At 38.4% G+C, this 14654-nt stretch overlaps 1 protein-coding gene across 2 annotated transcripts in view; it reads left to right on the plus strand.

Moving 5' to 3' along the window:
- Nucleotides 1-14654, plus strand: part of LOC134825960 (HEAT repeat-containing protein 1-like) — a 60185-nt gene that overhangs the window by 34809 nt on the left and 10722 nt on the right. For both annotated transcript variants that reach the window (XM_063838171.1, XM_063838170.1), the window contains exons 10-17: nucleotides 7230-7559; nucleotides 7919-8118; nucleotides 8331-8466; nucleotides 8610-8742; nucleotides 10800-10940; nucleotides 12207-12335; nucleotides 12539-12661; nucleotides 14271-14533. In XM_063838171.1, the coding sequence (XP_063694241.1) occupies nucleotides 7230-7559; nucleotides 7919-8118; nucleotides 8331-8466; nucleotides 8610-8742; nucleotides 10800-10940; nucleotides 12207-12335; nucleotides 12539-12661; nucleotides 14271-14533 (1455 nt within the window). The remainder of the gene's footprint in view (nucleotides 1-7229; nucleotides 7560-7918; nucleotides 8119-8330; nucleotides 8467-8609; nucleotides 8743-10799; nucleotides 10941-12206; nucleotides 12336-12538; nucleotides 12662-14270; nucleotides 14534-14654) is intronic.

The following is a 14654-nucleotide window of genomic DNA, read 5'->3' on the forward strand; positions in this document are numbered from 1 at the left end:
TCGTTATCGACGAGAAGTTCTGTCGAGAAAACCAAGTCGGTCCTAATCTTCGATCAGCTTGGCGAGTGGCGGGTCATTGGGGATAGCTCACGCCTTAACGATTAGACATTAAATAACGACAAGCAAATGAGCAGGGAGGACGATTAAATGTAAATTATGATCAGATCCGGTCCACCTTTTACAGTTATAGATATATATTACATAACTAGTTCCTGGGGTTAATAACTCCAACCTTTACTGTCTGGTCTTGGGTCAATATAATTCAATTACATCATGTTCCTTCAGTTCAGTTTTAACACACTGGACTGGAACGTTTGGAAATCTTTTCTGCATAGCCATCCAATAACCATCTTTTTGACATATTTTTGTCAAGACAAGTTTCTGCGTTTGATCATGATGGTGATCTATGATTTTACTTGTAAAAGGGTTATTTAAAAATACAATTGCGAATGTTGAGTTATGGTGTCAACTGTCAAGATATCGAGTAGAAATTTTATTGTAGGTTATTTGAAAGTTCTTGGTTATGTGAGAATGCCCCAAGCATGCTCAAGCTACAAAATGTTAATTCGGCTACCGGACAACTGAACCCAATTTAGACAATTTAGACTAACCCTAACCCCCTGTCGGTCACCCGTAAATTCAAGACACAAAGCCGCGCTCACATTGCAGATATCTCATGCCTTGTGACTGAGCTCTTAGTTTGCGCTATTGTTATTTTCAGTGTGTCCAGTTAAATCCAGATATTCTTCAAAGAAAATTGAATACATATTTATTACGTATTGTAATTTTCAGTGACCATACATGGGGTATATAGACCCGGCCGAAGTCATCCTGTTTAGCATAACCTTACCTTATTACAATAATACTCAGTATACTTGTGGGTCCTATTGTCTAGCACGCGCTAGCTGTGTCATTTTCTAGATATTGCCTATAGAGCCGAATGTTTATTAAAAAGTGGAGGCTTATCTTTTAACCTTTGCGGCTCAGCTATCGGTGGCCCTTTTAGTAGTATCTCGAAGCTCAAGTGTAACGCGATTTATCCTTTAGCACACTCGATGTTTTAACCTTATCTAAAGGATTCATTACAGCTTCTTAAATGACACGAGTGCATTAGTCTGAGGGTTGCGTCCCGAATTCGTCGTGATCATTATTCTCTTGGTCCTATGGTTACAATTCCATAGTATAACTTTAACCATAAATTCATGGTCATGATTGATGGCCAATGCTCTAACCATGTCTGCGGAACAGCCATTTGTTATGGTTATCAACCTCACTAATTTTAGGCTGAGTTTAAATTAATCATAATATACAGAATTGAAAACGAAATAAAAACTGTGTAATTTGAGCTCTCGAATGCTAATATGTTTAACAGAGAGAATTGTTTTTGGCTATTACCGTAGATGGACGAAAGAAGTAATTTTCTCAAAGTTGGTACAAGAAAATCTTCATGTTTCCAAAACTGGAAATATTCTTAATTCAAATAAAGTTAAAAGCATAACTAAGACTCAAAACTGTAAATTTTTTCATTTAAAATTATGAAAATAAGTAATCAATCAATCAATTGAAGATGTAATTATCTATATTACATCAGCAGAAAATTCAAACAACATGATATGACACTGTATTTTAGAGAATAGTATGCCATCTGCAAAGCAAAAACTCTCAAATATAAAACACGGCGGAGATATAAGACCCAACGTGTGCACACTGACTTTTGGCCCACCCTGTATATTCACCTCTCACCTCGGTATGTACAGAGTCACAATATGAATAAATGGTAGAACAGCCAACATAACAGCAGCATTAACAGGACAACAACATTAACAGGACAACAATAAAACTGGACTGCAATTAAACTGAACAACAATAAAACTGGACAACAATAAACTTGGGCATTGACCTTTATAATGTCTAATGGTGAGCTTCTCCCACTTGGTTACATAAGCTAACATAGATACATAAAGTCAGTGCCGAAATTTTATTCGTGATTAAAAATGCCACATCTGAGCAATTGTTCCTGTTCAATGTTCATGGATTGAGATTTGAGAAGGATGAACATTTAAAATTCATACTAAAGTATCATCTTGAATCTCGATCAAGCTGTCTCGTTAAAAGTAACTTTTGACATCTTTTTGTCCAAAGTAGGTGGTGCCTCCCTCACATCTCTATTGTTCAAACTTGTCTCAACTCTTGACAATCTTCCATTCAGTACGCTGAGTTCTAGTCTTGAGTCTCTCTTGGGGACGACAGCACTCCCATTCGCGTCGGTTACAACAGAGTTCATATTCATTAATACAGTCCCACCTCCCTGGGAGGTCCTCGATGGCCTGCCCATACCAACTGAAGTGAATTCGGTAATTCTTCTCGACTTGTTCCTGATGGCTGCCTTGAGGGCTTTTCCTCTGACAATGAGGATGAGGGGATTAAAGGCAGCATTGACGAAGGGAGCAACAACACCCGTCAGAAACCTCCACATGTACTTCTTTTTCTCTTTGTCATAGAACGTTTCTGTATCGAAACCCTTCTCTTGGAAGATTTCACTACAGTGAGTAATAGGGTAGACCACGTAGACCGTGTTACATACGAAGAATAGCACTGTCATCATAAAAATTGTGATGGTGATGTCCCTCTGTACGTCCGTGTTGGTAGATTTCTCGGGCTGCATTTTCAGTAGTGTGTGTGACTGGACCACCATACAGACAACCACTACGATAGAGGGAAAGAGATAGGGCAGACCGATAAACAGGGACACGTTCCTACATTCATTTTTCCGATGACCGGCACTTTCAGCTATTTGATACTGTCCTGGGCTGTAGAGGTATGCTTCATAGACGCTTCTATGCTGAGGTGCCTCTTCCAAGGAGATCTGGACCACTGTAAAGATAATCCATCCCAGAATATAAACCGCGACAGCGATGACCCAGGCCCTGTTATTGATCCTGTAGAATGGTTGGATGATGTTGATGGTCCTGGCAGAAGCCACGGTCAGGTTAAGAAACACTGAGACCTTGAAAGTGACCGAGAATATGGCATAGGCCGGCAAAACAAGAGCTATGGAGGCCTCAGTGGAGTGTTTCTGTAGAAAGAGGGCCAGAGAGACAAGGAGAGCAGATATCGCTGTCAGCAGGTCAGTACTCGACACAAACAGGTACATCAAGGGCACAGTGTCTTTTCTCTTCTTGAAGTAGAAACTGATCACGAAGATGTTCAGAAGCAGAGCTTGAATTCCCAGACAGAGGTTAACTGTTGCCATCGTGTAAGTGAACCCGTCACCCAGATACCGTTTAGTGTCTGAAAAATCTGTGACTGGTGGAATCCATTCTGTTTGTGGATCTGGACTACCAGTGCCCAATGGACTAGTCACGGCAGGATTAGTTATATCCGTTACCATTTTCCTTTCCTGGGTAGAATAATTGTCAGATTAAAAGTCATATTACTCCAAGTGTTATCATTGCTAGTCAAACATCTAAAATTTCAAAATATACGAACTCCGCAGTTGAGGTTGATTTGAGGGAACATTGTGTGCATGATACTATTTATCGTCCACGGTTTCAAGATTTGAAACGGTCGATTAGTAAGCGGTGATACTATTGGCGACATTTTAATAAGTAATAAGTTTCGACTATATTGTAAATAAATATTGCATTAAAATCACAAACGGTCACGTCCGGTCACTAAGAAGTACAGTACTAATAATAATGCACTCCTTATTGAAATATTGTAATAAGTAATACGTTTTATCTATCTAAATTCAATATTGGATTTAAGTCACAAAAGAAAAAGCGCAGTGCAATTAGTGACTTTTAGATAAGTAATAAGTTTCAAATATCTTAATACAGTATTGCATTAAAATAACAAAAGGTCGCTAATAAGAAGTGCAGTTCAGGAAAATAATTCGATGACTTAATCTAGAACATAATCGTTAAATACATCATCGTATGTATGTTAAGGATGTTCATTCCAATTACATATTTTATGCTACGAAGATCATCAGTCTCTGGAGAGTGAATACCGTTCATATTTTTAGCAACTCAGTATTGTTTTCAATCAAAAAAGGTAGGCGTGCGCGTTGTTGTTATTGTTGTTGTTGCTGTGACAACCACCAACCAGGATACACGATATTTAATCGAATACTTCCTGGTATAACTATGAGTTCACGCGGTAAGAAATGATCATTGGCTTGTGTAAAGACGAGAGGAAAATTAACAACTAGAACTTTAGAACTAGTAATTGCCCGACCTTCTTTTACTTTAGCGAAGGACCTTCACTACTGAACATGTAATGATGTACTGTTCTTAAGAAAATTATGCATAATTTTAATCACGAAAGGAAAATAAATACATAAAATTAAAAATACCCAGCCTTTCTATGGAAGCTCAATGTCCATCAAGAATCACTACATTTTGTACCCATCTGCAACCTAAATCACAGAGAATCGTCACAGTCATTAGTCAAGTTATCAAATCTGGAAGTTATACTTATACTTAACATACCAAGAGTAGGACTTTTGCCAGAGTTGAAAAATAGGTATTTAACGTATTTTATAAAATATCAAAAAAACTTTAAATACGGCGTATTTTATTTTCGCTGAATAAAATTCGTTAAAATACGTTACAAGTGATTTTGTAGCATTAAGAGCTCCAATGAAATAATAAGTACTATTTCTAATTATACAAGTTAAAAGTTTGATTAAAACTCGCGTATCTCTGTAGTTGATCACCTCGCGTATGATTTAAGGGAACTGTGCACGTGCTAAAGCGTACCAAAGCGTGCAAATACGAATTATTGCGCGCTAAAATTCTGAGCCTCGTCTGTAGTGCTTCTGCCTGTGAAACTAACTGGTCCTCTTGGGAATATATTGTTGATAAACGCAGAAATAGACTAGCAACGGATAAGGCCATAAAGCTAGTAGGCATTAATGCCAACCTTCGACTTATCCAAAACATGGAGAAATGTGATTTCAATGATGATTACGATTCATCTGAGTAATTGTGTTCTTAATTGTGTATTTATTGAAACTTTTTTACGGACGATTTTCTACACAAATATGAATATTTTTCTGCGTTCAATTCCAAAAGTAAATTCCAATCCCGTTCAAGGGAACAAAATAAATGAAATTGAATCGTAATGACGATGTGTCTGAAAAAATTGCGAACGAAAGACATAACTTATTAAGTTTTTGAATGCAATTACGAAAAAAATAGGCAAACGTATTTTAACGTATTTTTGACGTATTTTATTTCTAAGCAAAAAAACGTTAAATACGGCGTATTTAAAAAATTATCTCACGTATTTTTCAACTCTGAGTCTTTTGCCCTACGATAAAAACCACCATCTTATGGCTACGCTTAATTCAACGTGTAATATACACTGCAGAACATGTCCATTGTCCTGTCCTCTGTCAACTTTGAGTTGTAAGCTTGACACAATGGTGCTGGGAACTGGTACACCAGCAGGGCGGGGGAGGAGCACCAGTTGCCAATTATAGAGTTATAGCTAAAGACTAGTCAGCTCCTCTTGAATAACAATGCAATTTGACTGGAGAAGTACTGGCATTTTAGGAACATAGACTTCGGTTCAATATCAAATGGTGGATATATTATTATTAAACGTTAAGAATTTAAGATACAGGAAAATATTTATTCAACAGCGGCTGGATCTTCAGCCGGAGTGACTCCAAACTGAAGATGCACAAAGTTAAGTTGTGCATTAATTATGCCACTCATTGCCATTATTGACCCTAACGACTGTTAAATTGATACCTCTTAGTTAACAAGAATACGAAGCATCTGGTCACAGTATCATCTAATCGCCTTCTGGCTACAGAAACAAAATGCTCAATATACACTAAAATGAAAATGTTAAGTTGTGCATTAATTATGCCACTCATTGCCATTATTGACCCTAACGACTGTTAAATTGATCCCACATAGTCAGCAAAAATACATCTGGTCACAGCATCATCTAAATCTAAACGCTTTCCGGCCACAAACATTCAACCACTACAAAATGCACATTCTAAAATGAAAATGCTTGCAAAATGCATTATATTATATTCAAAGTATCAAGATTACTTCCGGATGATTACGAAATATACCCAAACTTTTCCGGGCCCGCAATCACCATTATGTCATCATCATAACACAGTGACAAAACATATCGTTCAATGTAAAAATGCAGTAGAGCGGCTGTCAAATACCGGCTGTGACCAGGTGCAGGGTTGTCAACTGGGCACTAGTAGGCGGGCCAGCAAGAACCGGTAAGGAATAAGGAAACCAGTATAACACCACCCGGCTGGATGCTGCGTTTAATGACAGGTAGTATGCCAATAAATAGCTTGTATATGTCTGGTGGAGAGTAATGATTATTACAAATTAGTGGCAACTTGGCCGGAGCCAAAGTAAACCTAGGTATTGGGCATTTTCAGGCACCGGACTAAAGCTCTTGTCAGGGTGTTTAGGTCGAGTGGTGACTGTTAAAATTTGACGGCCTGCAACGTCATAATAGTTTCTATACCAACCTTAATTTTCTATTAAAGTTTAGTCCAGACGTTTAGCGATCACAAAGGATCTTACGTGGCTAAGGCAAAAAACGAGAGTGATCCATCACAACCCATTATCGTCTATTGACTAAACAATCCTTAGTCGCTTCACGCCCGCAAAGGCTCTGCCTGCTGCCTGCTAATGATGAACTTGCCAAAAAAGATTCTATTATTAACCGTAAAAGATAGCTTAAAGCTTGATCGTGAACTATAAACTCAACAGCGCAACATATAGCTTGCAATTAACCGTGCAAAGATATAAAACAACTCTAATTAAATCAAAGCTTTTAATTATGCCCCTACTCATTTTTTGTAATTTATTTGGTGACTCTGAGCTCTAACAACTGACAAAACATCTGTACGTGCTTAGTCTAAATAAGCGCCGTTAGTCCAAATAAAAGTTTACTCCTCGAAAATTATAATTTTCAAACTGTCTGATGACGCTTAAAAGCCTTTCAGCTAGTCAGAATATGAATGAAAGGGAGACCTGAAGAAGAGCACTATTCATAGTCCAGACTGCACCAGATGCTAATGAAAGGGCCATCTAGGAACAACTTGTTAAAAACTTTTTTTCGGGGAGACTGTTTTAGCTCCATTTCCTCCGCAGCTGACGTCCATTAAATGAGTTTGTAACATAACAATTTGTTAACTTGTCAAAAACACAATGACAAACCTACTCTACCCTCAGGGAGCAGCGAATGACGAGTTAGCTACCACCCTGTTCGAAATACTGCCAACTCAAAAGGGCAGCGAGGAGGATATAGTGACCCTGTTAACAACCGTGTGCACTAAACTGGGAAATGAAACACCCCTCACACCCACCGCGCTCCGGGCTATCGTGGACGTGATCCGGGAAACTAACAAAGAAACACACCGACACGCACTCCACCACGGCTGTATCGTTCTGCTGTCCAAACTCGCTGCTCACTTTCCTGTCCTGGTCCTGGATCATGTGATCGCTATCTTTACATTTATGGGTGACAGCACGATGCGAATGGATGACAACTATTCTATACAGGTAGGAGACTGGCGGCCTGTCTTTGATAAGTTAGTTTTGATTGTTGCTGTGGTGTGTAATGAAGGTTTTAATTATATTATCTTCTCAGTGAAATGACATTTTAAACGATGCCTACTTTAAAATATATAGTTCATCAACTGGGATAATTGACAATTAGTTACGCCTTGTAACACAATTGTAATAATAATATATCATAGTTTATAGCTTTTAAGCAGTCGCTGTGATTAAACCAGAGAACTGCGAACTCTCTTTTTATCATCGTGTTCGGTCCATCGTTACAGTACTTTAAAAGTACTGAGTACAACGATACACTATTCATATTATTTATTTATCAATCACTGATACATCAACCCTGTCAGGTTCTGATTGAAGCTATCGGCACTATAGTTCCGGTTATCAAACAGAAAAAGGACATGATGAGCATTTTGAGGGTGTTCTGTGACACGCTACCCCACATTCCCTCCCACCGGGCAGATCCTATTTTTACTCTTCTGCTGGAAACATCTGGTCCTCAATATCTGTATCACGTGTTTGTTTTCGTGTTGGAACTATGCAGCAGGTCAGTAATGATCCGTCGGATCATGAGCATGTGTTTTATATGTGCAGCTCCTGTTTATAATATCAAAAGAAACTCATAATCTCATAATGAGTTCAATGTATGTTAGTTAACAACATCATACTAACTGGCTAGTGTTCTGAAAATAGTTCAAGGACAGAGCTACCATCACAGTTTTCTAAAATCCCTTCAGAATCTTACTGAATCTTTTTCAGGGACCGAGAGCTAGCATCCCAGTTTTCCTACTTCCTTCAGAACCTCACTATCCATTTCGGCCTATCTGATCTTTTAGGAACCTCTGTTGGACTCATTAAAACACTAGCAGCATTGCCGGATAAACTGACGAAAATGGTTTGCTGCATAAAATAAAAACGTTTTGAGAATTGAGTAATTTCTAATTTAAAAGAAAGGTAAATCAACATTTTACGTCTATTGGGTATGCTTATTGCTTAACCGTATCGGATATCGGGATTCTGATTTATCTTGATTTTCAGACTGGTAAGACACACAAAGTTCGCTTGGACAGTGGAGTTGATCTTAGCTTCAACGATACGAAGCATTATCATTACTTCAAACTTGGTCTGGCAACGCAACTTTACTTGCTCACCACCAACAAGCACTTCACCGGTAATGATATTCATAAAGCTCCCGATAAAAACATTTTGGGACATGTCCTAACTCTTAAGTCGCACAAAAAAAATTAATTCAGCATACGGTTAACCATTTATTAATAAATAATGATTTGTGAAAGCACTCGACGTATCACCGATTAGTAAAAAAGAAAGCTTATAATATAACAATACAAAAATGGTTTTTCATCAACGACGTTTATGAAGGAGCACTTAGCTAAAAAACACCTGTTACGTACAGTAGACCAATTGAACAAATCTTGAGTCCTTTAACTAGACATATTTCCAAATCATATGTCACACATTTACGTCGAACCATTTAATTGACATTTTAAATACTGGTGATGAACTCGACGGAGAGTAATGGAACTGAGATCTTGACTCCTGATGAGCCTGAAAAAATGATGGAGAGTCTATTCATGTACATTGCACCATTCAATCTAGTCTTGGCTGTCATTGTCCTCTTCCTTAACTCTACAATCCAAAGAGACTACTTTAGAGACAGAAAACTGCCTGCCACCTTTTTGTTCATGATCATAGCGGCTGCAGACATATTATTTGCCACTGCAGACATATACAGGAGCTCGACCGCATTAGTCTGCACGCAGCGTCATGATGCTTCGTTTCCAGCTTGGTTTACAATGTCTTACGTCACTATAGGCTTCTGGGGTTACAACCTTTCAATATTTGCCAATGTAGTGCTTGTGGTTGTCAAGTCAGTAAATTTGTCAGCACCATTTTATCAGCTGGAACAATGGACGATTGCCGTAGCTGTTGTAGTCGGCGGAATATTTTGGGCTTGTCTAAGCGTTACAGATGCAATATTTTTCGCAGGAAACAACAATTTCACTTCCTTCGGCTGTAAGGAGCAATGGGAAATTTTGGAACACTACGATTTCGTTGGTACTGGAATAGCATCCGAATTTGACCCAGTTAATTCTCTCTTCATATCGAAAACGCTGGCTGTGGCTGAATATGTTTTTCCGAGTATCATAGTTTTAGTCTGCATGGTGATACAAATGGCTGCTATTAGGAAAACTCTGGGGTCCACGAGCAAGGAAATTGCCAATGAAGTTAATCTGACGGTGTTCTTAGTATCCGCTGTGTACTTCATATGCAACAGTGCTTACGGCATATTCTTCCTGACAGAGTACACCCTTCAAAGGAAAAACACATTGAGTATTGAATTCTTGATGAAACACACTCTACCCCTGTTAAACGCAGCTCTATTTCCAATCATTTTGATTTGTAGAAAAAAATCTCTGAGAACCCAGTATCTTGGTTATTGGGCTGCTGCCCTCGGCCTTCCAAAAAAGCTTCGCCGTGGAGCAGTGAAAAGGAGCAAAGATGGTCAGCAATACGATGCTGTGGCAAAGGTTGAGTCTGACTCTGATTAGGAAGACGTACCTAGCGACTGTAATATAGATTATAGAGCGTTTGACCAACGTATTTTATGGACTGAATGTATTTTAAAACATGCGAACAGTTGATTTTGATTCTGATTTAATGCGTATACAATCTGGATTTTATACGCCACTTTTACTTTTAAGCTTGAAACTACATAATTTGTCATAAATCACTTAAATGTATTAATCAGGTCGATTTTAAATTCTTTTAGCTAAATTAGATCTTTTTCATTTGCCTTTATCTGTTTCTTACGTCATCGCAGTCTTACAAAGCTGTAATAAAAATAAATAATAATGTTTCTCATCGTCGTGGATAGAATGAGGCATAGTTTTAAGTTTATTTCCCCGCAAACTGACATTATATTACATGCAGCCATCTTAAATTCGGGAATTCCAAAAAATAAAGATATTAGATATTACAAAATCAGAAAATTCGAATGGATTCTGTAATCCGTGCCAATCAAATCTTTTAGTTGAAAACTCTTCCCATCTCTAATTTAACCGACTGATAACTAAAACTTTTTGCATTTTTTAAGAAAGACAATTTTTATTTTCTCTGATGATTGCTCCAAAAGAAAATTTTGTGAGTACCTTGATGGCAGATATCAAAATATTGTAGAGAAAACTATAATCTACATAATCTCTTCAGGATTGTTATCTGATTTCGAGAAAGATAAGGGTGACGAACAGAAGCTAGCGGAACTGATAGAACTGTCTCTTTCCATCATGATACATTACCAAGATTCTCATGGGGACAAGTTTGTTGATATGCTCAACAAACGGTTAACTGGTAAGAAAAGTTTCGTTGTTTCTTGACACCAATGGCGTATAATCCGATACATCACTCGCGAAGCTCTACAGCAATGCTCGTAAAACTCATATTATATTATGGGTATATTATGTAATGATTTGACCAATGGCTGAAATGGTTTAGACTTTATGGAGAAGATCTAGGCATAAGACTACTGAAAAAAAATAATGCACTATCAGCAGAAAACGGCACTGAAGCATTAACCAAAAACATAATCAAAGGTTAGCGAACCCCAAATGTGAACAGTAAAACGTAACTACTCCCTATTACTAGTGAGCTGAGTTTTGATTTACTATTTGTCGAAAGCAATGATCTGTGATTAGTTTAATAAATAGACAAAATACCCCCATTCCATGGAGCACCCACTGTGCCATGATACATTAGCTCAGACTTACTCCACTGACAATATCTAAATATGGACAAAATTAAACGGTACCGAACTAAAATACGAAAATAGGGAGCACAAGGTTCCGGTCATATGAAATTAAAATGAAATTATGTAGACTGAGAACTCAGAACAGATATACTGCAACTGGTTACTGTTTATACTTTTATATAAACAAACTTAATGATACCGTCGCTGCCCCTACAGCCAGAATTGCACATAATTTCGAAGCAATGATGTTATCGCCAGATCATGAGGACTTAATCTTCCGCCCAGTTATTGCGACAACAGCCGATCGATTAAACCCTAAATGACGTCCTAGCAGGATTTAACATGTACGAACCAATTTTGGAAGACTGTAATTTCTTGTCAGATAGCGTCATGCTGTGCGTTAGGTATTATGTCGCCCAAATCATTCGCAATAATCTGACAAATATGTGCTACCCCGGCCCGGTGTACTCATCATTTCTATCCTGTAATTTGCACCAACTGAGCAACTCAAGGCGAACTAATGAGATGAACTGTTGTAAATCTTGAATTTTCCTTGAGGCAGTCAGCCGAAAAAACAATGTTGGTTAAATTGATTAAAAGATATTAGATCATGGGGTTCATAGTACTTTCAGAATGCATCCTAAATGAACCTGGAAATAGAAAAATGATGACTTGATGAAAACTATATTCCCTAAACTCATTTAAAGGACCCGATTTCAAAAAGTTGCCGTTATTTTACTCTAATTGTTTCCAGTATTTAAGAAGTGGTCTCTCATGCCCTGGGTGCTGGGAATGGATAATTTAATTTTGTGTTATCATAGAAAGTTATGTTTTATAACCAGATTAATTAAAGTTTTGTGATCTTGCAGGAGTGACAACAAGTGTCACAGCTGGACTACCTTCGTCTCTCTTCATCTCCGTTGTGAGAGCTCTCCTCTCCACCGACACCTCCCTCCTACACGACAAGTCCCTCAACATGCTTCTAAACAGGGTCAAAGGTTTGTGCTGCCGAACATTGTGCTGCCATGTTAGAAAACCGCGAGACAGAAAAAACACTATAAGTGTGAGGCTCAGACTTAGTGAAATATTTAGGACTTGGACAAAATATGGATAAATGTTAATTGAAACAGGTTAACTAAATATATGGGAAACAAAGTGAATAATTATTGTACAAACGGATCCTAACCAAGAATAACTTCAGGCGAGAGTGGTTGGACGGTGGAGCTGGAGGAGAACACAGTGTCCTTACTGGACACTCTCCTTAAACTAGCTCAATCTCACAGCTTAACATGGAAAGTTCTAGACCTGCTCGTCAAGAAAATAGGTAAGTTAACATATTCGATCATGTATCATCGCGGGCTCCTCCAGTTTAACTTTAAACTGATTGAGTGATTAACTTTTAACTGATATCAGCCCGACAAAATGCCGCTCAAAACCGAATATAGATGAATCGTCCTTGAAAAAGCAGAGACTTAAATACTGTCTTAAAATATTCCCCGCAAGTGGGGGGTGGGGGTGACCCTTAGACCTGACGGGATTAAGTTTCGGGACTAAGATTTCGCCGGATCGATAATTTCCAACCAGATTGAACCGGAACGGAGGAGAAATAAAATATGTCTCTAATTTGTAGCTAGGTGATAATATGTAGCTTTAAATGATTTAACACAACGTAGTAACTAACCTATAAGAACAGCCAAATTCCCTCTCAGGCTAACTAACTTAAACGCCATAAATGTAACAATTAGCACAACCAGGCCAACACAGATTATACGGCAGTGTTTCACAAAGTGGATCCATATCTCTGATATCACAGGTTCGGAAGACATCCAATTCAAAGTAATTCAGACAATCAGACGCGATGCTACTTTGAGTAGTACTCAGATGGTAGTTTACAATTAAGAGCAATGGATGCGAGTGAAACTTATTTACTAGTCTAGTCAAGTAGTCATGATTTCCCGTGGCTCCTACCCTCAGAATAACAAATGTGTGGGACCGGGAAACTTTGGGTGCTTAGTCGACGTTCACCGGTCCCTGGTGGTCACAACAATGTAAGAAAAGCACCTGATTGTGTGACGAGGTCGAACGCATTAAAAACCGTCCCCTCTGCAGAGTAGGTAATTACTGATAAATACTGACCACCTGCGAAAAGAAGATCCAAATAAACGACTTATATAAACTTTTACCTATTTTGTAAAATGCAGATCCTAGTCGAGACAGGACCCGGATTCTAAGACATTAACCAAGTAAAACGGCCAGCTGCAGTTGTCACATGTCAGCGTACGGTGCCAGCCGACGCTTCACGGCACAATTTAATAATCGCATACTCTAACGGTTCGAACGTGCATGCTTACCCGGTCCTAATCTCTATGATCTCTATAATCTCTATTTGATAATTTAAGCAAAAATTACTGTTAATGATTTTATCTTATTGGAATTCATGGAGTGCTGCCAGCTGCTCAATCTGATTCGTGATTAGGCTGTAATTCTACAAGAGCGTCCATCAATATGAAGTCATCGATCTTTATTAAGGTCGTGGGTAGAACATGACACATGGCTGTTGAGATCGTTAAGAAATCGGGTAAAATTGCACGATCAAACACATTTTATTTCAAATGAAACCGCGATTATCCGCTTATTGTCTATTGATTCGTGTAGAAAAAACAAAACCCAATTCAAATTATGTTAAATGCGAACTGATTTAGATTCTAGCGAGTCGGAAATTTGGTTGGGATGATTACCGTGCTCCTGGTAACGTTTACAGATGCACATGGTAGATAGTCGGTATATGCATATGGTCGGTTAACTTTTGAAGGTCGACTTACTCACGTGCGGCTTGAAAATTCACATTTTAATAGACTAATATGTCACGTAGAGACCCAAAAATGTCATCCAAAAGAATTTATCAACTGAAACCAACTGAAGTATCCTTACAGGTTCCAAGTACCCTGAAGAGTTTGTTAAAGTGCTCGGCGCAGCTGCGACTCATCTTGGCAACAACCCAAGTGATGAGCTCCGGAAATGTATTTGCACGTGTTTGGAAGTGCTGAGTGTCCGGTGTGTCGCGCATTTGCCGGATCTTGTGAAGATCTCTATTGGGAATCTACAGGATAACAGTGCGGTTTTGTCGGCCGTCATTTCAACTGTTCCTCAGTTCACCTCTGCTTACATATCCGACATTCTTGTCGCTATGTCCAAGGTGAGTTTATCGTAAATATTACTCGGACAGTGTTCCAGCTTTGGTTGTTTATATGTTTGAAACAATGATGTTCGCGAATTTTGGGATTTGATTTTTGCCTGAATTTTTAAAGTCACTGTTT

This window comes from Bolinopsis microptera, chromosome 1 (assembly GCF_026151205.1).
Source record: "Bolinopsis microptera isolate Bmic1 chromosome 1, MBARI_Bmic_1.0, whole genome shotgun sequence".
Classification (NCBI taxonomy): Eukaryota; Metazoa; Ctenophora; class Tentaculata; order Lobata; family Bolinopsidae; genus Bolinopsis; species Bolinopsis microptera.